Genomic DNA, 27598 nt, shown 5'->3' with positions numbered 1-27598 from the left:
CGTCGGGTGAAGTGCGACATCAGCCGAAGCCGGACCCAGACTTTGGAATCCGGCCGACCGAAGGGCTGCCTGACGACAGGACAACCCATTTGTTATGACTGCAGATGCATCCATGAAGGACATCATGGGTGTGTTCCTGGGACTCTAGTGCAGTAGTACACCACTACAAAACCAAAGACAAAATAATGGATGTAAATGAGGCCTCTGATAGCAGGTACATGTGCCCTTTTATCAGAAACATGTAGAAAGACACCTGCTAAGGCATTAATGGCAAAATACATGTGCAAATGGGACCCTGGTGCAGAAATACATCCATATAAAGCCTTGCACATACTGATGGATGTAGAACATGATTGTCACAGCCTGTAGGTGTGCACATATGCCTTGCAATACACCTGCTGCAGCAGTGACTCAGTAGCTCAGTCTGATAAATGCCTCATAACCAGTACATTTTTGGCACACACAGTCCTAGGTTCAAATCCAGTGGTGTGCAGCACTGAATGTTCAGTATTGTGAAGCCAACAATTAATGACAGAGTCATGCACTCTTTATCCACACAATGCATGTCAAATGAATTGACTGCTTTTAACTTTACAAAAACTGAGGGTGATGCTACTCAATGCTAGAAGTCTAAATGTCAAAATGTACTCACTCGAGGCACTCCTTAAAATGGAGAACATCGATATCTGTGCAGTGACTGAGACCTGGTTCAAGGCTCCAGATAGCACCCCTGCACTACCACGCTATAACTCATACCACACTGTTCGGCCATGTAACCTGGACCAGAACACCAAAGACGGAGGTGTGTCCATATTCATTAAGGATATCCACACCTCAAGGCTAGTTGCTCAGCATAATGCAGCTGAGGTTATCCAAGTGCAACTAACTCTGGGCAAAACTGCAATCCAAATTGTAGCTTGCTACAGATCACCCACCATGCCCCAGGATTCCTACTCCTCTTTTCTTGATGTACTGGAAAACATTAGGGTTCAACCAAACACCCTAATAATGGGTGATTTCAACTACCCCACCATTAACTGGGAAAACTACTCATGTACCAACTCCTTCGCTCAACGTTTTCTGGAATTCATAAACTCCAATGCCTTGGTTCAACTTATCCACACCCCCACCAGGGGCAACAATATCCTAGATCTAGTCATTACCAATATGAGTGACCGGTGTTCCACACCTGAAGTCAATGCCTCATTGGTCCAATCCGACCATAAGCTAATTACCCTAGATATCCACATCCTGCCTCCACCCCCCATTAAGAAAACCATGGTAAAAAAATTTCTCCAAAGCCAACTTCATGCTTCTTAAGACAGAAGTGGTGAACTTCATGACACCCATGTAAATGGACAATACAGTTACAACTACTGAATCCTACACAATTGCACTTTATAAGCACTTACATGAGTGCATGGATCGTGCTATCCCAAACAGAACCAAGACGCTATCCTCCAAAAAACGGAAGCCAATCTGGTGGTCACCTGCCATAAACAAACTGTACAACAGAAGGAAGAAACTCTTGAAAAAGAGAGTAAAATCCCACAAGTGGAGGAGTTCCCTGGTCAGCCTCAGTAAGAAGCTGCAATCCCTGATAAAATCCTCCAAAGCTAGTTACGAAAACAAAATCGCCACTGATTCTAAAGACAACCACAAAGCCTTCTATAGCTATGTCAAGAATCTCAATGACAACACTCAGATCTGCTCTGAGTTACAGCACAATGGCACTAAATATACAGACCCAACTGATATTGCCAACATCCTGGTAGATAGTTTCAGTGCTAACTTTACCCCCCTCTCACTCCCTAAAGAGCTCATCTCTATACTGGAAGAATGCAAAGTTCCTGTAATCATGGCTGCACAGGTAAAAACCACACTCTCCAAAGCCAAGAACACAGCATCCATGGGACCAGACAACATCCCAGGCTGCGTTCTACATGAACTACAGAACGAACTGGCACCCCACCTAAGTACCATGTTCAATCATAGCCTCACCTCAGGCTTTGTGCCTGCTGAATGGCGCACAGCAATGGTTATCCCACTCCACAAGGGGGGAGCCACTACGGACCCCGTGAACTACCGCCCCATTAGCCTAACGAGCCTGGTCTGCAAGGCCATGGAACGTATCATCATGGAACTTATAAACAAAGACATTGGTAATCTCCAAACTCTGGATCCCACCCAGTTCGGGTTTGTAAAAGGCAGATCATGTCTCCTAAACCTGATAGACTTCTTTGAAGCAGTCACCAAAGCCGTAGACAAGGGTAAGGTGGTTCACACAGGCTATCTAGATCTTGCCAAGGCTTTCGACACCATCCCCCACTCTGGAATTATAGATAAACTCACTAAACTAGGTATAAATCCCTATGTTACAAGATGGGTTGCCAACTGGCTCACTGACAGAACCCACACTGTGAAAGTAGCAGACTCCAAATCCGACTTCAGACCAGTGACAAGTGGAGTACCACAGGGTTCAGTTCTGGGTCCTCTCCTGTTTGGTATCTACTTCTCTGAAGTACAGGCTAACACAGAAGGTCTTTATTAACGGTTCGCAGATGACTGCAAACAAGGAGCCATAATCGAAACTCCTAACGATGTGGACATTCTACAAAAGGGCCTCACTGAGACAGATGCCTGGTGTCAAAGCCATGGCCTCAAGCTCAATGCCAAAAAGTGCATTGTAATCCCCTTTGGTAAAAACTCTGTACCCATGAACTACAACATAGGCAGTAGTATACTTAACACCGAAAGTGTGATAAGAGACCTTGGGACACAGGTGAACAGTAGTCTCTCCTTTGATAATCACATCACCACAATAGTCAGGAAATCCTTCTACGTGGCACACCTCATCACAAAAAGGTTCTCATCCAGAAAAAAAGAGGTCACTGTTCCCTTTACTCATCACTCATTAGACCCATTTATAGAGTACAATGCCCCTTTTGGTATGTACCTCACAAGACATCTACAACAACAGGAAAGGCCGAAGAAATACCTCACAAAGAGGATTACCGACCAGATGCCCTACGCAGACCGTCTCAAAAAACTCCAGCTTTACTCCATCAATATCGCCTACTCAGAGGTGATCTCTGCCTAACATACAAAGCTATGTCAAACCCAGAGCTGTTGGACATGCTCCACTTAAAGAAATCCCAATCCCTCCGAGCTACACGTTCTAGGGACCTAAAGCTTGTCACCACAATAAACAGAACATGCCGGAGAGATAGATTCTTGTCCCAGAGACTTCCCATACTCTGGAATAAACTACCTATCTATAGCAAACAAAGCTCCTCATTAGCACTCTTCAAGAAAAATCTTGATGATTGGATGGGAAATAGGAAATTCACCCCGGGGATCACCATTGTGGCTCTGCTCGACAGTGGCACAGGAAAATATTTTTCTTGGGTGGCAAAAGCCAGGGTACCTTTTTGGCTGGGCTTGTATAGGTCCCAGGGCCGATAGCCTAGTACCTACCTATGAACCTATGATGGAAGTCACAGGCCTACAGGTAGGGACTCACTTCATGTATACCTTTAGCAAATGTATATGCGCATAAATTGTCATGCCATACAGTAATATGCATTCACAGAGAATGTCAACTCAGGTACTGTGAATGAGGGACACTAATATCAGAGTGCACCACACAATCCTTTTAGAGTCACAGTGCAGATTACCACAGCTGATCAACAAACATACACATTTGAAGTCCCTGCTTGTAACAAGGACTGCCATCATACATGTTGCAAATTACTACCAGACTGTATATATATATATATATATATATATATATATATATATATATATATATATATATGTATATATATACATACACACATATATACAGTGGATATAACATTTTTACACACCCCCTGTTAAAATGCCAGTTTTTTTGTGATATAAAAAAATGAAACTGCAATAAATCATTTAAAAATTTTCCCGCCTTTAATGTGACCAGTAACCTGTTACAAACAAATTTGTTAGGGGAAAAACTATAAAAAAATAAAAAACGTACAATATGCTTGGTTGCATGTGTGCACACCCTTAAACTAATACTTTGTTGTGCGTGCACACCCTTAAACTAATACTTTGTTGAAGCACTTTTTGATTTAATTACAACATTCAGTCTTCTTGGGTAGGAGTGTATCAGCATGGCACATCTTAACTTGGCAATATTTGCCCACTCTTCCTTGCAAAAGCACTCCAAATCTGTCAGACTGCGAGGGCATCTCTTGTGCACAGCCCTCTTCAGGTCACCTCACAGATTTTCTATTGAATTTAGGTCTCGGCTCTGGCTGGGCCATTCCAAAACTTTAATTTTCTTCTGGTGAAGCCATTCTTTTGTTGATATGGATATATGCTTGGGGTCACTGTTGTTTTGAAAGGTGAAATTCATCTTCATCTTCAGCTTTCTAGCAGACACCTGAAGGTTTTGGGCCAAAAGTGACAGGTATTTGGAACTGTTCACAATCCCTCCACCTTGACCTAAGCCCCAGTTCCAGCTGAAGAAAAGCAACCCCAAAGGATGATACTACCACCACCATGCTTCACTATGGGGATGGTGTTCTTTTTGGTGATGCAAAGTGTTGATTTTGCACCAAACGTACCTTTTGTAACTGTGGCCATAAAGTTCACCCTTGGTCTCATCAGACCACAACACATTTTCCCACATGCTTCTGGGAGACTTGATGTATTGTTTTGCAATTTTAGCTTGGCCTGGATGTTTTTCTGTGTAAGAAAAGGCTTCTGTCGTACAACCCCACCCCATAGTCCAGACATATGGAGAATATGAGAGATTGTTGTCACATGTAGTACACAACTAGTACTGCCAGAAATTCCTGCAGCTCCTTCAGTGTTGCTGTAGGTCTCTTGGCAGCCTCCCTGACCAGTTTTTGTCTTGTCTTACCAATTTTGGAGGGACGTCCAGTTCTTTGCAATGTCACTGTTGTCCCATATTTTCTCCACTTTTTGATGACTGTCTTCACTGTGTTCCATGGTATAGCCAACGCTGTGGAAATGTTTTTGTACCCTTCCCGACTGATACCTTTCTACAATGAGATCCCTTTGATGCTTTGTAAGTTCTCTGTGAACCATGGTTTTTGCTGTAGCAGGCAACTGAGTAAATGTCAAGAAAATCCTACTAGGACAGCTGAACTTCAATTGGGTTAATCAGAGTCTCTTTAATTGATGGCAGGTGTGTACCCAAGAAGAATGAATGCTGTAATTAAATCAAAAGGTGCTTCAACAAAGTATTAGTTTAAGGGTGTGATTACAGCATTAAGCCTGTCTTAGACTTGTTGTGACACCCGTGCCCTGGCCCAGCAACCTCACCACTAACACCAGACAGGGTATCTCATATGAGAGGAAAGGATAACAAATACACACAGTAAAGTGCAGTTTCCCTTAAAAGCACACAGAGATCACAGTCAGTCCAGGGCTGGTCACTCCCTTGCTCCCCAGGTCCCCAATACGACTCCCCACTGGCACAGCTATAGGGTCCAGATCTCAGCTTAGTGGGCAAGCTAAAATCTACAGCACTGTCTCTGTCCAACCAGTGCTTCGTGTCCCTGCCCAAGTAGCTGACACACACATCCTTTGAGATAAGAGTTTACACAACCACACAGACACTTCTGGGGAAGACTGGCACAGGTTCTCCAGCTGTGCCCCTTTTTCCCAGACTATACGGTGGTACCAGCTGCCACCACCCACTAATAATTATCAGCTACTCAAAGGCCCTTAAAAGGGTGTCCAATTATTACTTTGCAATATTATTATCCAATTGGTAGTTTACATTGATATTTACAAATAAAAGCATTATCTGCACAATTCTATCTGGCTTAGGCTGGCAGCCTTCACCCTCCTCTACCAGTCTTCACACTTGTGATAATGACATGTCAGTGACCTCCTGCTATCTTACACTTACACAGGACGTACAAAACGATGAGGGTGCTTTGTCTTTAGTCACTGTGGCATACTGGTCTCGTTGGACTGTCCCTTTATAGTGGTTGTAACAGCACACTGCTATTCATGTGGCATTGTTTGTATGACATATTATCAAGGGGTTGCCCATAGGTGACACACCAGAGTAGACCTGAGTGCTCAGTATATGATAATACAGCATTAGCTGTCATGGCACACATGGGAATACCTGACTACTGCTATTATCTCAGTTGTATCTACAAACTTTGTTTGTTTGCACACTGTGGAGTATGAGATGTGTGAGCAAGCTATGGTTAGTGCCAGCCATTTTGGTCTTGCTGTATCTGTACATAGTGTGCACATCCACATATGTGATTCTGTAATGTGTTCCCCTTTTGTTATCTTTCAGGAATAGCGTACCTACTGTAGATGACATGCCCCCTCTGGGATGTGGAGAATGAAATTATACTGCAAGCACTAAGGCAACATCATCACATCCTACTAATTGGCAGGAGACAAAGTAAGGAACAGCAAGCTGTATTGTGGGATTACCTTGTCCATGATATGAATGGCATGGTCCAGCAGGGCATATGAGCAGGTTCAACACTGGGCAAACAACATGATAAGTGCTGCACGACGAAGGGCAGCAGATGTAGCTAGGGATCGTGCTGCCATTGGTGGAGAGCCTGCAGAGGAGCAACCACTCTCGGCCATCGTTTCTTTTTGGATTTGTACCTAGGCACACACAACAGCTCCCAGGCATCCATTACACCATACATCGTGGAGGTGGGTGCCACAGTTTCCACAGCTGAGGAGTGTGCAGGTAAGCTTATTGTGATCAGCATTGTAATACTGTAACAGTCAGTGTCTCAGCCTATAGATACTTTCATGAGGGTTTCAGGTCTTTGTTCTTGGGGGGGGGGGGGTTTAACCTCAGTTACACACTCGTACTCAGATTGGGAAGAATACAACAAGTAACACAATAGCTACTGTAAATGTGAGATATATGGACGCATTACCTTGTTATGCTGCGACATGCGGTGGTACTGACATTACCCCACCCTCAACTTTTCACAGGAACATCAGGTATTGCCCAAGGCTGTGGTCCTGCTCCTGGTAAGCATGACACTTGTTTGGTTAAGGAACAATTATACTCTATTACGGTTAAGGGCCAGAGTAATGCCCTATGTAAACATAACTAAGTTTGTAAACGGTGTAGGATGTTTTTAAATTCCAGTCTGGAACAGGTATAAGGTTTCTAGAAGGGGTAGTCACAGTAGTGTAGTTCAACAAACAGATATACTTTGGAAGTTACAGTTAAGAGCAGATAAAGCACCTGGTTTAAATGAGGAATGGAACCTAAAATGCCTTTTAAAATACAACAGGTTGAAGGTAAATACATTATGCAGCAAAATGTGTATTTCCATATATTTGTTAAGAGAGATGTACTGGGTTTTTAATGTGTTGTTTTTTTGTATAGTGTCATACTGGTTAATTATAAGGTAAATAGGGTCATGTTTTACTTGATTTACTTCGTGATTGTTATAAATGTCCTGAGTTGAATTTGTATTTTGTTCCGAGGAAGTGTTTTGTGGATGATAGCGGAGAAGAAAGTTGTTTTATCATTAATCCAGTTGTGGGTCTTTGCTGTTATGAGTCTTGGAGGCTTTCTGTACACAATAGTGCCGGTAATAATGTATTGCTTTTTTCTTTCTTAATGCAGGTGACCATGGGGGTTGGTGTCTGCCCCCTACACAACCTGATGTCAGTGTCTCTTTAGATGGTGGCCACAGTAATGCACAGGTGGGGGTGTCGGGAGCTGAATCTGTCCCAGGGGTAGACATCCCTCTTCTACCCCCACTGTCACCGCACACAGTCTGTATGCCACACATACACCATCCAAGGAGGCCACAGATATTGGACAGTCAGAGGGTGGGGACATTCAACAGGAAGTGTGGCAACTATGACTCCAGTAAGTGTAGACACTGGCCATAGCCAGACAGCTAGTGAGGTCCCACACAGGCGGACTGACAGGGATGCTTGTCGGAGGACTGCTGTCCATCCACCACTTGTTGCAGGTGTCACATCATGAGTCACTTGGGACATGTTATGGGCCGTCATGGAGGCACAGGCACATTCTGAACCGAACACCAGACATATACTAGGGTTATGGATGCAGCACAACCTGACATCCATGACTGCCTCCACCCCACTGGGGACACCCGGAATCAGTTAACTGATGCAGTGGACAGATGGTGGGCTGAGACAGTGTCTGTCTTGAACCACACATTATCTGTGCTGGAATGTGTGGTTGGAGTTGAGCATTGAACCCATGGATGTAGGTCAGCAACCCCATCTGCTGAGAGTCCACGTGGCCGTGTACACTCATGCTCTTGTAGTGGCAGTACATCCAGTGCTACAGAGGGAGTGTGCTGTCCACACCATGATGTGGCAGGTGATGGGCTTGTGGTCCTGGGGTTTCCCGGTACTAGCACTGCTTCTGACCTTGGGCATAGAGGTGCCAGCGTAACTTCTGGCAAAGCCAGTTCCTGTGTTTGTGGCCGGAGGTGGAGAACTGTCAACTCTACCATGTACGGTCCAAAGCTGTCCATCACACACATGTGTAGGGCTGGCACTGAGCTTGACTGTCTACACACACACACTCACACTCCACTGTCAAATGCAGGTCCCTACAGACACACACACCACCTCTCCATGGTCCATCTTACATGCTCCCCTCCTGACTCACACACATGCTGTCTGCTGTTTGGGCCAGCCTAGCCTTCTGCACCCCCCCCCACAACACCCTGTGCAAGTGATGGTACCTGTGCCACATCTGTCATCCTCCCCATCAATTCAGGGAAATGAAGCTATGTGTCTGATGCACAGGGTGACTATATTAGTTAACATGTACTTGTGTAATGCAGTATTGGTTCATCATGCCACTTGTAGTGGTTACCGACTGATACTGTATGCTGGCATCTGTCATGAGTACACAACATACATTTGTGTACCTTATGTTGTATGATGTACTGGCTGTACAGTATAGTAGATGGATGACTCACTGTAAGGACATTAACCTAGTATGTGATGTTAGTATTATATGGTTGTGGGAGAGATTTGTCTAGCAGACTTAAACAAACCCTTAGAACAAAACCCTGCCTAGTGGCACACACAGCACCTCAGTGCACCTCAGCACATGCCATCTGCATGACTGGCTGAGTGACCATCATCTCAATACAAGGCATCTGCCTGTGTCCCTCTTGGACTGGGACCATATGTACTGATCCTGTAACTACGGGTATGACAATGTCTATGATTGTGAGGGCTGTATGGCCATTATTCTAGTTCACTTTAACATCCTATGGTTCCACAACATGATCTACAATGCTCTAACAATCTCACACATAAACATAGCTATGTTGAGGCTAGCATCACTTCCAATCACTGTGTATAGGACATGCCAAGGCACACATGTATTGTAAGTTGGCTATATGTAGATGTGAACACTTACCTATGTAATAGTACATACTACAGATCAAGTACGTGTTGCATGCAACACACCTCATGTCTGCTAGTACTATCAGTTTAGGACATATTATACTTGAAGACATAAGCAGGCCTTGTTGTGGTCAGTCCTTTGGAGGCCAGATCACCGGCTACAAATAAAAAACACTGCAAAAACCCTACCTATGTCTAGGTTACCAAGGTTATGATATATGGATCTACAGACATGCACTAAGTGGGCTGGAGTGAGATTAGAACCTCTGCCTATCTAGTCTTATACACTCCAGATCACAGTACTTATCACACACGTCACAGATTAAGTCTGTTGTACATGTGATTGCAGGTGCAGTACTTGTGCATTACACAAACTAGGCTTGTGTTGAACAGCATCTGTGGCCTGCAGAGTGATACTGCTTCATACTGCTAACTGGATCTAGTATCCTAGCAGTGAAATAACTGTTTTTATCCTAGCTATGTGTGTACAGTTACCAGTATGGCCATATTTGGCTGGTTGCAGTTACATAGGCAAACCTGTGGGCAGGGACAATGTGACCTGTCCATACATGCATTGATAACATTATACATTACACCACCTGGTCATCTGTGTCTGTCTATGTGGTGACATCCAGCAGGCATAGGGGTCTGTAGGTAAGTGTATTATGTACTGCTGCAGATTTACTCACCATTATTAGGGTATGTCGGACAATACAGACATACACACACACACACATATATATATACATATATATACAAGGATATATATAGAAATGTAGTTATGTGTGTGTATGCTACATTTTAATATATATATATATATATATATATATATATATATATATATATATATATATATAGCTATATATATATATTGGTATATATCTATTTGACACTGCATAGCGATAGATATACTATGCATGCGTGAGAGAGAGAGTGAGAGATAGTGACAGATGGATATGTATATGTCTGTACGTATAGACATTTATACATAACAGGTCATTTTGATGAAGGGGCAATAGAATTGCACTCATTTTAACTAATTCTATGGGCATGCCCAATGGGACTGTCAGTACTTATAAAGTGACTCCAGGCCACACATACCTGAACTCCAGTCCAGGATTTTGTATTTTACAGACATTAACAGCCGCCCCTGTTTCTGCAGTACTACACTTCACTCAAAATGTCCATGCCATTCCCAGCTTTGTGCTGCAGTTATTATGTGGCTGAGGTTGGTAATGTTACACCACCAACAGACTGGCAGTGTCTTGATTTTCACAAAATGTCCAGAGTATTGCCTCACATATTTCATCTGTTCCTCATACATTTGTGGCCTTTTGGTGAATTATTGAATATTGATGTTGCTACATTATACTACTACAGACAGACACTTGTGTTTCAGACTTTATATCCTTCAGAAAATATGTAATAATGCAACACCTTTACTTCCAGCAAATTTCTAGGTTTATGGGAACAATATTTAAAATCTGTCCCTATGTTTGGGCCTTTGTCCCCCCAGACTTTCTGGCTTTGTCCAGATTTCTTGCACTATGACAGTCTGTGAAAAGACCAACATAGTACTACCTCACATGCAAAAGATGTGAGTAATTCCACATTAGAACCATTAACAGCATCACCCATGCTAGCTTCCCTAGTCCACTGAGCCACACAGGTCGCCAGACAGAAAGGAGTCATTCATCACACAATCAGTAACATAAATATGGACATTGTTATCCTGTGTGAAGACAGACATATAATGTGTGAGCAATATCTGTGTTACAGCCCTGAGATTGCCTGGTCCACTGATATACCATAGCTGATTTTCTGTTAAAGCAGCTATATCGGTACAGTGCTGTGTTGGAGGTGGGAGAACAACAGCACTTGATCAGCTTGGGGAGACAGTTGTCCACATCTCATGTGGGGCCACTGTTTAACATCTCCCTTGCCTGATGTCGTAAATATTCCAACCATGACACCTAGTGAATATTAAAGAACACATTCTAATAGACTGGCTATCTGTAGTCCCATGTGGATGTTACATCTGTCCAAACAGCCCACTATATTTCCTTGCATAACAGCAGCAGATCCATACATATGATACCATATTATAGTAATCCTTATAATTACTGTGTAGATTACAGACTTACCTTGCAAATGCAGCAGTTGACAGACCTGTAGTTCAGGGCTGACTATGTGTGATGCAAGCAGTACACAGCCAATACATGGATAGGTACAGGTTGTGTGGGTTGCCTGGCATCAGCTATTTTAAGATATGTATGTGAAAAGGTGTCAGTCCCTAGGGCCTTAGGCTGTCAGTGAATGTGCTATGCATTGTCTCTTAGCCAATGCCAGGGCATACTGGGCATGTCTATGTCTGTCTACAGGGACATCATCAGGGGGCTCCTCCTAGGCACTGGTGGGGGGCTGTGTATCCCTTCCCTTTGCTGATACTGCTGCTGCTGTTTCCATAGGATCATATTGTGTAGCATGGCACATACTGTGCACATGTGGCTGGAGAGTACTGCAGGGCTCCACCAGATATATTCAGGCACCGGAACCATGACTTTAGCAGCCCAAATACATGCTCTATGATGTTCCTAGTTTGTGCTTGGCTTTCTTCAGTGGGTGTGTGGGCATTTCTAAAGGGTATCATCATCCACAGTTCCAGTGCGCAGCCAGCATCCCCCAGTAAATAGCTGTGTGGAATGTCCCCCCTTGGAAACATCTGGTCCAGCTGTGATGCATGCCAGATATGGGAGTCATAACTGTCAGGGCTGCCAGCACATACATTCAAGATAATGCCCTGGACATTGCACATGACCTGGCAGTTGATGGAGCTGTACTCCTTGCGGTTGACGCAGATTCTACCGTCATCAATGGGTGGCGCCTTGATGTGTACATGAGTGCAATCTATGGCACCCAGTACCTCAGGGTAGTGTGCTACACAGTGGAAGTATTGCATATTGCCGGCCCTTGCCTCAGGGGTGTGGGGAAAATAAATGTGCTCACTGGAATGTGGTAGCAAGGCATCCAGGAACTGGTGGAGTACCCTGGATGCAGATGCCTGTGAGACCCCCATCATGTCCCCAGTTTTTCTTTGGAAGGTACCTGTGGCTATTATCCTAATGGCTACACATACCTTTGTTTCCACTAAGATGGGTTCCCTTCTGTTGGCTCTTGGTCTGAGCTGAGGATGGCAGACTTCAGTGAGTTCTTGTAGTATGTCCCCTGAATTTTATCACCAAATGAAGGGAGTAGCAATGGGGTCAGCATGTGCCACTACATATGCAAATCTTGTCTTAGCTATGTGGGAAGAAAAAATGGTCCTGAATTCAATATATAGGAAATGCTGGACCATGTACAAAAGGTTTCTGGATGACATCTGTATCTTATGGGTTGCCCCCATAGAGGAAATATCTGATTTTATTATTTACTTTAATAGTACTACCTCATTTTTAGAATTCACCTACAAGGTATCTTATGACAACCTGCAGTATTTGGATGTGGAAATCTGGAAGGAAAACAAAGAGTTTAAATCTAAAATATCTAGGAAAAGCACATTTTCAAACTCATACTTACACTTTAACAGTGCCCATCCTGTGCACTATAAGAAAAATATAGTGAAATGTCAACTTATAAGATCATGTAGGATGACTTCAAGTAATGTGGAGTTTGATAAAGAAATATGTTTAAGGACAGATCATACCCAGAAGAGATGATTGAACGAGCTAAAAAAGAAGTGTGTGAAGGTGGGCTAGGCAGATTCAAACCGATTTGGGTTTAGATGAAGAAACCGCATGTCCTGTACAGACTGTAAATGTGGAGCCATTTGAAAATGCACTGGTTTTAGAATACAGTGTGGGTGCTAGTATGATTAGGAAAGTTATTGAACAAGAATGGGATAGATTTATTGGATTTACAGACCTGGACAAAATTCCTAAGAAAAAGCTAAGGATTGTTTACAGAAATTCATATAACTTAAAGAATTTACTGGAAAAAGAATGTGAGCCAGAACAATTAAACAGAAAGAACATAAGTACATATAGATGTGGGCATTGTGCACAGTGCAGTTATGTAGTAAACCAAGAAAATTTGTTTCTAGAGAGTAGGAATGTTTGGTTATATGGAAAAGAATACCGCAACTGTGACACTAGTGGTTTACTATATCTAGCAGTGTGCCAGGAATGCCAGTCATTCTATGTTGGAAAGAAAGTTAAAGAGGCATATCTACGAGCACTGCTATGATGTACACACAAGAAAGGAAACTAATGCTCTGTTTAAACACAAACAGGTTTGTGAAAAAGCCCACTACTTATTTTTTGTATTAGAAAGGGTAAAGAAAGACATACAGGCTGGTCCATGGGAAGAAAGGATTGATTATAGGGATCTATGGTGACAGGTCACATTACAGGCCAATATGCCTCCAGGACTGAACAAAAATATCTTCATAGTTCCCTTATTAAAAATTAGATCCGCTGAGTTATGATTAATTTTTGTTACATTTTGTTATAAGTACATGGTTGAACCTGTTTTTTTAATATCTTTATAATTCTTTTGTACCTTTTTATATAAATACTTTTTATGCAAACTTATTCATAAGTTTTAAACAAGATGGTGTTATATACATTTTTATGTTTCAAGGATCTGGGTTCTAATACAGAATGCTGTTGCTGAGGTCTACACAGGCAGTACTTATAAGGATCACTAGAGGGAGCTCAAATGCAAGTTTTTTGTGTCAATTCATGCATTTTATAGGTAGTTTTAACAGGAATGGATGTATTTATATTTAAGCTATTTATAAATTGTTTTTGAAGTTTTAAGAAACTGTATATGATTTTTAACATGTTTTAACATTTGTTAAACAGGTTTTAGGTGAATGTGTTGTACCAGTATGTTATTTTAGATAAGTAGGCTTAAATATTCAGTTTTTACTGTACCTTTAAACTTTAGTACTTCCTTGGTGGTGCAGCGGTAGCATTGTTGCCTCACAGCAAGAGGTTCTCCTGTTCGATGCTTGGGTTGGGAGTGTTTTCTGTGTGGAGTCTGCATGTCCTCCCCACAGTCAAGTGGGCGTTCTAAAGACATGCGTTGAATGGGCGTTCCTTCGTTGAAGGTTGGGTGTCGGGCTGGCGACTCGACACCATAAAAACCAACTGCCAATCATTAGCGGACCGGAGTTCCTCTGTGGCGACCCCTAACTGGGAAAAGGCAAACAAACTGTACCTTTAAACTTTGTGTCTTAGTTAACTGAAATGATGGGAACTAGTGGTATAAAAGGATTTTGGTTATATGAAGTCCACATCTGATGAAGGTTTTAACAAAAACATATTGTATACAGAGAGTGTTTGTGTTTTTTATTTTTTTGGCTGAATAAAGTTGAAATTATCCTTATATCAGTGGCCGAGTTCATCTTCTGGGTGCCTTGGACTATTTCAAGTACTTTTTGGTGCCTTTGGCATTTTGTTTCTATGTTAAATACATATGTACTGAGGAAATTAGCTTTTTAGGCGGTGCTTATGTTTCAGAGTTGTATGGGAAAATAATTATTAGAAATTTTTCTGCTTCTTGAGTTCAGGGTTAAATCCAGTGAGAAGAGTAGTAAATGGGGGAGGGGGGGTTAATTTAATAAATCTTGCTTTTTTACGCACTTGTTTTAGGTATTAAAAATGGTACATGAAAAATGAAAAGCAGTAATGGTAATTTTATTGTTTAAAATATGGTTATGTATAGGAAGAAATAAACTGCAAGAAAAGACAAATAGAATGTGAAAATATGGAAGTTAAATAATATGAAGAGAAGACAAAGATAGGAAAATAGGAATGAAAGATGCCAAAACAGACTGGAAAAAGCTGATACAAAAAATAACAAAAGTTTTTTTTTCTACTTCCATAGGAAAATGTAGGAAAAGCTGTAAAAGATTCAAATAAAAAAGGCAAAAAGGTTTGAAATGGTTTATGAGGTAATTTTTTTTTAGACAAACATATGCTGGATAAACCGTAACAAAAATATGATATATAAAGTATTTGAAGACAGGATGTGTAACATGTAAAGGCAAGAAATGTCACAATATTGCTTTTTGGTCTGTAAGAGTTTTTGGAAAGTTTTCAAAAAGGCTGATACATGGATTTTATTTGGGAAATACAAGGAAGGGACTAACATAAAAATAGACAAATAGGATGAAGCTTTATTTATGACAATATGGTGTTTGTGGAAAATAAGACAATGAAGAATTAATGTTGGAGATAAAAAGATGGCTGTGGTTGAAAGGATGGGAAGGGTAATCTGTTAAGAATATTAAGGTGTATACAATGAGAAAGTATATGATATGATATAAGAAATGTAATGAAATATTGCACAAAATACATAGAAATAAAATAATTCCTACTCCTTTATCAATAAGTGCCATGTGATTTTTTTACATCCACCAATTCAGGCAGATGGAACCTCAGTTTTGTGTCTAATGTGAAGGATTGAACAATCAAGAGTGCAGCACCACTCTTATGCTGCACTGCAATGTCATTATTGGAAAATTAGTCCAAGTATCTGGGATAGTATATTGCCCACAGACTTCTGATTTTTCAACACCAAAGGTGAGTGTGTTAACTGTTGAACCACGGAGACTGACAAATATTCACTCTCTGCTTATGAGGGGCTTGAGCCACATGCATAGGCAAAGTGTGTAGGCCCCAGAGTGATCCTTAGAAATTTGTTTAATTTGGACAGGTCAAAATGAGTTTCCACGGTGTATACTTTTTTGTGATAAGAAAAAGCCTGTAATAGAACCACTTCCCCAGAAGGGACTACTTCTACAGCAGCTCACACTGTTCCAGAGCTAGAATAGTATTATCGCAACCAGATTCAGATGGAGTCACTTACTGCCATCCCTTCAAGCTACCGTTTTGTTCGGGAAATAACATCCACCTTTTTTTAAGATGTTATGTTTACAACAGAAAATAATGGAAAACATTACCATGTTTAAAAATGCTATCTTATTTAGCATGCTGGTGGCTCTGTATGATCAGTACGTCTGCGACTGAAACTCATGTTCATAATCAAACTGTCCTTCAGTTTACTTATTGTTGCACTTGTTAGGTAAGTATTTTTATCACAGCAAGCTTGTATGTGCTGGCACCCCTGTTGTAACTTAATCATTGTTTCTAACAGTATAGAAATATATCTGTTATAGCAAAAACAGAGATGCTGGTAGACACCATAACAGTAATGTGATTGGGAGGTACAACCGAAGTTCCATGTCAACTATGTTGTGGTTTGGTTGAGCAACTCATCCTTTGTAAGATGGTTAGACATTCCTGCAAAGCTCCCACTTCAGACCCCCCACACCCTCCCAAAAAAAAGAGCACGAAAAAAACATACAGCTTACAATGATTTTTTCAGAATGGTTTATCGAAGAGAAGGATAGCCTGAGGGCTGCCAAGCAGCATTCGTGTTTAAGTGTCAGGAAAGGACACTTCCCAGCAAGAGGAATTTCGACATTATTCCTCTCCCCATGAGCAAAGCAATCTGAAAGAACAGTAGTTAGGACTTTACACACCCCTGGTTAGGTTACGACACATCGTTTCGCACAACTGTTACGAGATATGCAACTGCTGAAATCTGGTTGCGCTAATACGTAAGTACCGAACATACTGATCCATTGAGAAATTAAACATCCCCATAAAGGGGAGGATGGCCTCAATTTTTTAGCCTGTACCTTGGTTGATTATTCTTTCCATCCACTTGTCAGACATCAGGCTAGCTTGGAAGCTGGACAAGCTGCCACCCAAACAGTGTGAATAAAGGGATGGGTCAGTACTGGCTTTGAGCCCCTTAAGAAGGAAAGGACTTTCTATTCTTTCCTCATCTCATTGCATTCCTCTTCCCTGCTGCCAGTGTCTTTTTTCTGAAGATGCTTTCTGTTTTTCTGTTTAAGGTGCATTGTCAAGGTCTGCTTCTAGTAGAACAGACAATGCTTTGTTGGGTAATTACTGCTAAACTTGGAGGTCTGAGGGTGAAAAGGTGCTGTAGTAATTCCCTTATTGTATCCCTTCACCTCAGACATTTGAAAATCTCTTGAGGTCTTGTTCAAGGGCCAATCACATTGATAAACAGAATTTTCTAACAACTCCGGTCATGTTTACACAGAAGTGTCCCAGTAGCTGCTGCTCTTATTACATCCCAGCCACAATGTATGGCATGTTTACTCACCCTGAAAGTGATCTTGAATAGGTTGCTAAGCCTTTTCTACTTATTCTAATCTGGGACATCTGCTTTTGTATCCTTTGTCTACTTAAGGAGGTCTCCTTCATATTTAATATGTGTTTGCCAGTTTATATCCTGAACATTTGTGACTGAAGTATATGCTGTTAAAATGAAGTGGTCCAATATCCTGCTTACTTTGTCATTTATAGGTTCATATGTTTATGGTTAAGTACTAGGCTGGCTGCCCTTGCATGACATTCTATGCCTAGACAATTTCTTTTTGGGGGCTCAAATTAACCTATCCCATTTGGTTAGACACTGGCTTTACCCATCCCATGGTCAATAATTATATATTACTCAAAATGAGAACAAATGGGATTATACCATAGAAAATTTGAGGGAACTTGTGCACGGGATAAAGCAATTAGGAGCTGCCCATGTCCATTAGTAGTACACTGGGGTAAATTTTAGGTTTCCCATTCATAGATCCAAGTTAAACTTGAATATGAACGGGGATGAACTTTGCTTTATGTGGATGTGAAGTGCAAAATATACCTGTTCATCCAAACTGTGCTGCTTATGTTAAAGAAGACGTTTAGATCCCTGGACCAAGTATTTCTGATGCCATTTGACATGCTGATGTGTAGTAAATCCATCAGTATTGGGTCAGAAGATGCCATGCATGCCAGTCACAAGTCACCTCTTTAGTGTGTAAGATACTGAGCATAGTGACAGGGCTTTGAGTTGGTCCATGTAGGATGTGTTGTTTAGTCCTTGTATCCTCTTAGTAAGGTCATTCCAACTGTTGCATGTTTCTGGAAAGATACATGCTAAAGGGGGCATTACATTCAGTGACTGGCCTAATGAGGACTGAGTAAGGGGGAACAATGACATCCCTAGATCTAGACACAAACCCTTTGTTTATAAGCTGTGCAATATAGAAGGACTTTCTTACAATAATGGACACGTCAGACAGAAGTTAGGTCACTGTCCACATAGGATCCCAAATCCTGAAAAAGCGGGTAAACTCTTAAGGACATATAGTCAGTGTGGTAGTTCTCTGGGGGTAGATGACTTACCAGAGGATACAATAATGCATTTTTGGCATTTAGTTTCAGTCATTGATTTTGGCACCAGTTATTTATTTGGGACAAAACTTTCTGCAGGATGGCCAATTCATTTGGGGAATCAGTGACTACTCTTAGCTTGCAGTCATCTGCAAAATTAGTTAGCCACAGCCCTTTGGTATTAGCTTTTCCTTCAGAAAAGTAGATGCCAAACAGGAGAGGTCCCAGCATACAACCCAGAGGGACTCCCCAGGTGACTGGTCTCTTTGTAGAAGTAACTTCCCCTATTTTGATTTCCTGTGCCCTATCTGTTAGCCAGCTGAAAATTCAGCGGGTGACGTAGGGGGTGTGTTCCCAGTTTATTTAGCTTTTCTACTTTGCCTGAGTGGGGAATTGTGTGAAAAAGCTTATTTGGGAGAATATTCAACCCTGGAGTTATCTCTGATCCCATGACAACCTCCAGGGAGACTACAGCTGGATCATACTCTCAATTTCTACACAGGTACTTGAACTCACCTTGCATCTTATAATATCCATCTGTCTTTTTTCTGGAATTTGGGGTGGAGGAATGCTGGTACAAGGGCATCCCTAAATTCAGGGAGAGTGAATGACAAAAACTAGGTGTTTGGGCTCTTCCATGCCAACTGACTTCACACACATGTTGTTTGATTCTGAAACTTCCTTTGACCCCCTCCCCATGTAAAATGTTCCTTTAATAAGTTGAAAGTGAGACAGACTGGCAGGCAGATTGAAGAGATATCCCCTAATCATCAGTATTTGAGCCAGAAGAGATATTTTCCTCATTGTCAGTGTCATATTCCATCAGCAAAAACATCTGGGAGAATCATACCTTCAAGGTCTCACTGATGAGTTTGACAGAGGAAATTCCTTTATTCTTTCTGGAGGATATTACTTCTAATATAGAGGTTTGTGTAGGATGGTGTTTAGTGTTCTGACAGCCTGCAACACCTTCCTCTAAAAACTCTGTACATTTCTAGGTTCATAGGTAGGTACTAGGCTATCGGCCCAAGGGCCTACGTAAGCCTAGCTAACAAGGTTCCCTGGCTTACGCCACCCAAGAAAGTTATTTTCCTGTGCCACTGTTGAGCAGAGACACAGAAGTGATCCCCAGGGCATATTTCCTATTTCCCATCCACTCATCAAGATTTTTATTGAAGAGTGCTAATGAAGAACTTTGCTTGACATAGATGGGTAGCCTGTTCCAGAGTATAGGAAGTCTCTGGGACAAGAATCTATCCCTCCAGCATGTCCTGTTTATTGTGGTGACAAGGTTTAGGTCCCTACAGCATGTAGCTCGGCGGGATTGGGATTTCTTTAGGTGTAGCATGTCCAACAGCTCTGGGTTTGACATAGCTTTATATGTTAGGCAGAGATCACCTCGGAGTAGGGGATATGCTACGGAGTAAAGCTGGAGTTTTTTGAGGCGGTCAGTGTAGGGCATTTGTTTGAGGCCAGTAATCATCTTTGTGAATTACTTCTGTGGCCTTTCCAGCTGCTGCAGATGTCTTGTGAGGTACATTCCAAAAAGGGCGCTGTACTTTATAATGGGTCTAATGAGTGTCAAGTAGAGGGGAACAATAACCTCTTTTTTCCTGGATGAGAACCCTTTTATGATGAGGTGTGCCACGTAGAAGGACTTCCTGACTACTGGGTCCCAAGGTCTCTTATCACGCATTCGGTGTTAAGTAGATTGCTACCTATGTGGTAGTTCATGGGTACAGAGTATTTACCAAAGGGGATGACACTGCACTTTTTGGCATTGAGCTTGAGGTCATGGCTCTGACACCAGGCATCTGTCTCAGCGAGGCCCTTCTGTAGGATGTCCACATCATTTGAGGACTTGACTATGGCTCCTAGTTTGCAGTCATCTGTGAACTTTGTTAGCCAGAGGCCTTCTGTGTTAGCCTGTACTTCAGAAAAGTAGATACCAAACAGGAGAGGTCCCAGGACGGAACCCTGTGGTACTCCACTTGTCACTGCTTTGAGGTCAGATTTGGAGTCTCCAACTTTTACAGTGTGGGTTCTGTCAGTGAGCCAGTTGGCAACCCATCTTGTGACGTAGGGATTTATACCTAGTTTAGTGAGTTTAGCTATAATTCCAGAATGGGAGATGGTGTCGAATGCCTTGGCGAGGTCAAGATAGGCTGTGTGAACCACCTTACCCTCATCTACAGCTTTGGTGACTGCCTCAAAGAAGTCGATCAGGTTCAGGAGGCATGATCTGCCTTTCACAAACCCAAACTGGGTGGGATCCAGAGTTTGGAGATGACCAATGTCTTTGTTTATGAGTTCCATGATGATACGTTCCATGGCCTTGCAGACCAGGCTTGTCAGGCTAATAGGTCGATAGTACCTGGGATCAGTGGTGGCTCCCCCTTTGTGGAGTGGGATAACTGCTGCTGTGCGCCATTCAGTGGGCATAAAGCCTGATGCAAGGCTATTATTGAACATGGTGCTAAAGTGGGGAGCCAGTTCATTCTGAAGTTCGTGTAAAACGCAGCCTGGGATGTTGTCCAGTCCCATGGATACTGTGGTTTTGGCATTACAGGGACTCTGCATTCGTCCTGTATAGACATGGGCCCTTTGGGGGTGAGAGGGGGGGGGGTAAAGTCAGCATTGAACCTATCTGCGAGGATGTTGGCAATATCAGTTGGTTCTGTAATTTTCGTGCCTTTGTGCTGTAACTCAGAGCAGATCTGGGTGTTGCCATCGAGATTCTTGACATAGCTATAGAATACTTTGTGGTTGTCCTTGGAATTAGTGGCGATTTTGTTTTCATAGCTAGCTTTGGAGTATCTTGTAAGGGATCTCAGCTTCTTACTGAGGCTGACCAGGGAAGCTCCTCCACTCATAGGATTTTATTCTCTTTTGCAACAGTTTCTTCCTTCTGTTGTACAGCTTGTTTATGGCAGGGGACCACCAGATTGGCTTCCTTTTTTTGGAGGATAACGTCTTGGTTCTGTTTGGGATAGCACGATCCATGCACTCGTGTAAGTGCTCATAGAGTGCATATGTGTAGGATTCAACAGTTGTAACTGTACTGTCCATCTGCATGGGTGTCATGAAGTTCACCACTTCTGTCTTAAGAAGCATGAAGTTGGCTTTGGAGACATTTTTTACTGTGGTTTCCTTAATGGGGGGTGGGGGCGGGATGTGGATATCAAGGGTGATTAGCTTATGGTCGGATCAGACCAACGAGGAGTTGACTTCAGGTGTGGAATGTTGGTAATGACTTGGTCTAGGATATTGTTGCCCCTGGTGGGGGTGTGGATAAGTTGATCCAGGGCATTGGAGTTTATGAATTCCAGAAAGTGTTGAGCTAAGGAGTTGGTACACGAGTAGTTTTCCCAGTTAATGGTGGGGTAGTTGAAGTCGCCCATTATTAGGGTGTTTGGTTGAACCCTAATATTTTCCCAGTACATCAAGAAAAGAGGAGTGGGAATCCTGGGACATGGTGGGGGATCTGTAGCAAGCTACAATTTGGATTGCAGTTTTGCCCAGGGTTAGTTGCACTTGGATAACCTCGGATGCATTATGTTGAGCAACTAGCCTGGAGGTGTGGAAATCCTTAATAAATATGGACACACCTCCACTTTTGGTGTTTCGGTCCAGGTTACATGGCTGAAAAGTGTGGTATGAGTTATAGCCTGGTAGTGCAGGGGTGCTCTCTGGAGCCTTGAACCAGGTCTCAGTCACTGCACAGATATCGATGTTCTCCATTTTAAGAAGTGCCTCGAGTGAGTGAATTTTGAGATTTAGACTTCTAGCATTGAGTAACATCACCCTCAGTTTTTGCTTGCCTGTTCCTGTTATGGTGGTGAATTTGTTATTTGAACCTTGCTTAAAAAAGGCACTATAGGGTTAAATACCAAGGATGGTGTTAGCAAGGGTGTGAATGTCTAGGCCTCAGGTACTGGACCTACCTTGTAGATAAGAAGCAAAGTCTCAGCCATATCAGGTCTGAAAAAAGGATTTTAAACATGCCTCCTGGCATATCAGCAGTTAGGACTGTATAGTTTACAGTTTAGTCAAATCTGGAGGATCATGTATTACTCTTGGGGTAGACATATTTTGCAGCTGCCCAGAAACCAGTGCCCAGCCCAGACATCACCAATGGAGGCCTGCACAGCAGCAGTATCAAAGATTCATATTCCAACATCTGCTTCCGGGGGGGGGGGGGGGGTGGCTAACTGGGTCAGAACAGATTCCACTTTTGATAAAAAAGGGCTGGAGACCATGATACAGGTCTACTTACAAGCATTCTCTTTGTAAAAACTATACAGTTATCACAGGAAACAACCTGGTTGCTAAGCAAGAAAGACACTGTGTGCAAAATCAGCAAATCAATAACAGAGCAAGTTAAATGTTTCTCAACTGGACACACTGTCTGCAAATAACATTGGCTTGGAAGAGATTTTATGGACAGCAGGCAGATGACTGATAACTTCAAGGCAAAAGAAATGAGTACTGACATAAGCCTCTCTTCTTTATAAGCTATATATTGTCCTGATATCAGGTATGACAGAACTATTCTTTCATGGGACATACACAAAAGCTTTTCAGGTAAGACCAGAACAGTGAATACCTACCTAGTGCAAATCCCATGGATAAGGAATACTACTGATGTGCTAATGCTCATGATCAGCATACAAGGCTTCTCTCTAACCCCAGCAAGCATGACAAAGTGCCTGCATACTCTCATAATGCTTTTTCAAGGGTTGCTGCCAATTGTTGACTAGCATAGGCAGTGATATGCTACTGCAGGATATTAGCTTAATCCTATAAGCAGGGAATAACCAGGTCATCAGTGTTGGGGCTGGGTTCATACAATAATCAGGGAATGACCACGCTTTCAGTGCAGGAGCTAGATTTATCCAGTAGTTAGGGAATGTCCAAGTGATCACTGTGCAACTTGGGTTCATCTTACAATCAGAGGATGACTAGGTTGTCAGTGTGGGGGCTGGGTTTACACAATAATCAAGGAATACCAGGCTGTCAGTGTGGGGGCTGGGTTCATCCAATAATCAGGGAATACCAGGCTGTCAGTGTGGGGGTTGGGTTTACACAATAATCAAGGAATACCAGGCTGTCAGTGTGGGGGCTGGGTTCATCCAATAATCAGGGAATACCAGGCTGTCAGTGTGGGGGCTGGGTTTACACAATAATCAGGGAATACCAGGCTGTCAGTGTGGGGGCTGGGTTCATCCAATAATCAAGGAATACCAGGCTGTCAGTGTGGGGGCTGGGTTCATCCAATAATCAGGGAATACCAGGCTGTCAGTGTGGGGGCTGGGTTCATCCAATAATCAGGGAATACCAGGCTGTCAGTGTGGGGGCTGGGTTCATCCAATAATCAGGGAATACCAGGTTGTCAGTGTGGGGGCTGGGTTTACACAATAATCAGGGAATACCAGGCTGTCAGTGTGGGGGCTGGGTTCATCCAATAATCAAGGAATACCAGGCTGTCAGTGTGAGGACTGGGTTCATCCAATAATCAGGGAATACCAGGCTGTCAGTGTGGGGGCTGGGTTCATCCAATAATCAAGGAATGCCAGCTGTCAGCCTAGGGGCTGTGTTCACCCAATAATCAGGGAATGACAGGTTGTCACTGTCCAGCCTGCATTCATGCAGCAATCAGGACATGACCAGGCTGCTGTTGTGTGGGCTCTGTTTGTGAAACAGTCAGCCTCTCAGTGAGGGGGTGAAGCTCATCTTATACTTGGGGAATGTCCAAGCTGTCATTATAGGGGCAGGACTCATCTGATTAAGTACAGATTGACCAGGCTGTTAGTGTGGGGCCAAGGTGCAAGTGCTGAGCTTCACCCTGCAATCACGAAGACAGTTTGCTTTCAGTATGTAATCAAATCTAGAGGGTCCTCTTAAGGTCAGCAAAGCACCTGGCTGCCACTGCAGGATTTGAATTCATCCTACACTTAGGGATAATGCAAACTTTCAGAACAAAGTCTAGGATTCCTGTTACAGTCAGGGAAGTGCTACACTGCTAATGTGTGGTCAAGTTCATCCTGCATTCATGTATTATATAAATGACCGGTTCAGGGACTGTGTTTTATGCTGCAGTCATGAGGGACTTGAGTAGATACAGTAAGAAACGGCATTCCTTCTATAGTCAAAGCTCTCTATTGCTTAGGTATTTTGTTACATTGCATTCCTCATGTGTTCCAGTAAAACAAAATTCAACCAACATATACTTTATTAAAACAATACAAAAATGAGAAAAAAACAACAGCGAGCACTTTCATACTCACAGTGCTTCCTCAGACATCCAAAATAAAGAGCATGAGGTCTACATAGCATAGCAATTAAGAATTAATGATGTAAGGGTCTCGTCTTCAATTTAGGCCTTAAAGACACATTGTCATTGAGACCTGGTTTCCTGTGTGATTGCAGGCTAAGTATCCAATCAGTCTCAAGACTCTCTGTGCTTAATCTTAAATCATCACCTCTTGTACTTTCATTGCAAAGTTATAACACAAGGAAACAAAAACCATGATCACTGTTTGAGTTCAGTATACGTTTAGCGAGTGCACTCTTAATGTTGCCTTTCCTAACAACCTTAATATGTTCTCTAATCCGGTCATTAAACACCCTAATGGTTTTTCCAACATAAAAACAAGTACATAAATGACACCAAGCTAAATAAACCAAATGCACAGAACAACAATCAGCATAAAAATTAAAAGTATATTCTCACTTGGTGACAGGATGAACAAAAGATTTATCAGGAGAACTAAATTAAACATGGCCGGAGATCTACAGATAACAGTGCCTACTCTACTAGAGATCTAGTTACACTATTTGAGTTATAACAATCTCCTTTTAAGAGAATAACCATTCTTAAAACTAAAACATAGGATGCTACTTAGTAAAGATTCACACCTCTGGTCAGCGAATAACAAAGGCCTCGCTAAACATATATTGAACACAAACATTAATAAATACCCAACATGTGGATGAAAGTGAAGGTATATTCTTCCCCTTACCTGTTCATAGTTATGTCACTTGAGTTATCTCGTTCATGTGATAAAACATGAAAAATCCAGTCCTACAAACAAAAATATTTTGTTAGTCGTTAGTAGTGAAGCATATAGCAGTAGTACCTAAAGATTGCTATCTAGTAATTACTTTGGAGTGTTCTTGGAAAAATGGGGTTACAGCAAGTTTTTGTCCCAGTTACTATTTTCTTTTAAAGAATTAGACATTTCTTGAATATTCACTGTAAAATCTTGCACGAAAATAGAAAGGGTGATGTATGTCAAGACTGACACAGAGAAGATGCATAACTAATGACGAACTTCATTTGAAGAGCTGATGAAAATGAATGCAACTGAATCAAGTACCAAGTAGTTGGGGATTAGCAAACTTCAGAGTCTTTGAATCAAGCTTAAGGCTAAGTTTGCATAAAGCATCAAAGTTTGTATGTGTTTGAAAACAAATATCAGGGTAACAACTCATTATTTAGATTCTCAGCTAGTATGAATATCAACAATTCAGTTAAAAATACTTCAATAAAAATTAAAAATGAAGTGGATTTGAGTGATTACAACTTGAAATGATAGGCCAAATTCATAAAACATTGCCACATCATGGTAAGCGAATCTGCGTATGATTGAGTAATCACAGCTATGTGAAGTGGCAGGCAGAAATAACATGACAGCCTGTATTATACACTAATAACCCCGTAATGTATGATAATGAGGCAAAAAGAGCAGAGTGATTCAGAAATGTTTAGCTGTTCTATATGTCAGTATTGCCCCTGCCTTAAGTTTGCATACAGCGAGATGATCATGTTCAGGCAGTACTGAAATGTTAGGGGTTGCCACAGCTACTGTAAACTGTATCTGCAAGGGGCTATTATAGCAGCTGCTATATCTGACAGAGTATCTACAAGTCAATCTTTACCTGAATGTCAGGCATTATTGTGTCCTAAACTCAATCCTCCCTATGCAAAGTTAACAAGCACGTAACTTAAAAAACCTAATAAATCTATTGAACAGTATCTATTCAGCTCTTCTCTTGCCTCCCATTGGAATAAACTTCCTCTGTCCTTGAGAATTATCTCCAATGTTCATGAATTTAAGAAAACACTGAAACTGCATCTTAACAGTACCTGGTCTTGTCTCTGTAATCATCCAACTTGAACTCCTTCCTACTGGAGCTCTGCTTCCTTCCTACTGCCTTTCTTTTCCTTCTCTATTATCTTCTCTATCTTCTTACTCCTCACTTATAATTATATGATATTGTTACTACTGATGATGATATTATTATTACTGCTGATATTGTATTGTTACATTTAGAAATATTTGTACTTTATTCTATCTCATTATATACTTAATGTTATATTTTTTTTTGTGGAGATTTTCTTCCTGGCTAACAGATGTCAAATAAATAAATAATAATTACAATTAAACTGATGTTTGTAGTGAGACAGACAGCTGAGAAGAAGCATTCCTAGATTTGGAGAAAGGTGCCAAAAAATAATCACCATTTGTTTTTATTATTACTTGTTATCACTGTGCCTTTACTGCTGGATTTCATTAAATTTGTCAAACACTTGACTGCCTGTTCTGCCCTCTGTCTGTGTTGTTCTTCTAGGTTTAGCCTTGAGCATTGTCTTCCGGTTTTGGGTTTTTATAATTGTAACAGGACACATATTAACCATGCTATGGTCTCCTAACTGAATGTGTTGATCCATTCAGTTAGTAAGTGTTCTACAAGTTGTCCATTTGTTAAAAAAATTAAAAAAGGTGGTATCCCATAGTCTATTGATGGAAAGTTGAAACCAGTGGTCATGCTATCTTTATGCATCTGAAGATGGAGTCACTGCTGAGCATTTCTTCTCAGCAGCAAATATAGAGGGATGGAGAACTGCCTTT

At 41.8% G+C, this 27598-nt stretch overlaps 1 protein-coding gene across 1 annotated transcript in view; it reads right to left on the bottom strand.

The window, feature by feature from the left end:
• Window positions 1-27598, bottom strand: part of SCNN1B (sodium channel epithelial 1 subunit beta) — a 1718819-nt gene that overhangs the window by 162250 nt on the left and 1528971 nt on the right. Inside the window, exon 11 of the mRNA XM_044089820.1 lies at window positions 25706-25767. Within this exon, the coding sequence (XP_043945755.1) occupies window positions 25706-25767 (62 nt within the window). The remainder of the gene's footprint in view (window positions 1-25705; window positions 25768-27598) is intronic.

Source organism: Protopterus annectens, chromosome 12.part0, assembly GCF_019279795.1.
Source record: "Protopterus annectens isolate FY-2018-M chromosome 12.part0, PAN1.0, whole genome shotgun sequence".
Classification (NCBI taxonomy): domain Eukaryota; kingdom Metazoa; phylum Chordata; order Ceratodontiformes; family Protopteridae; genus Protopterus; species Protopterus annectens.
The sequence above is the reverse complement of the archived record's forward strand: the minus strand, read 5'-3'. Positions and strand labels throughout refer to the sequence as shown.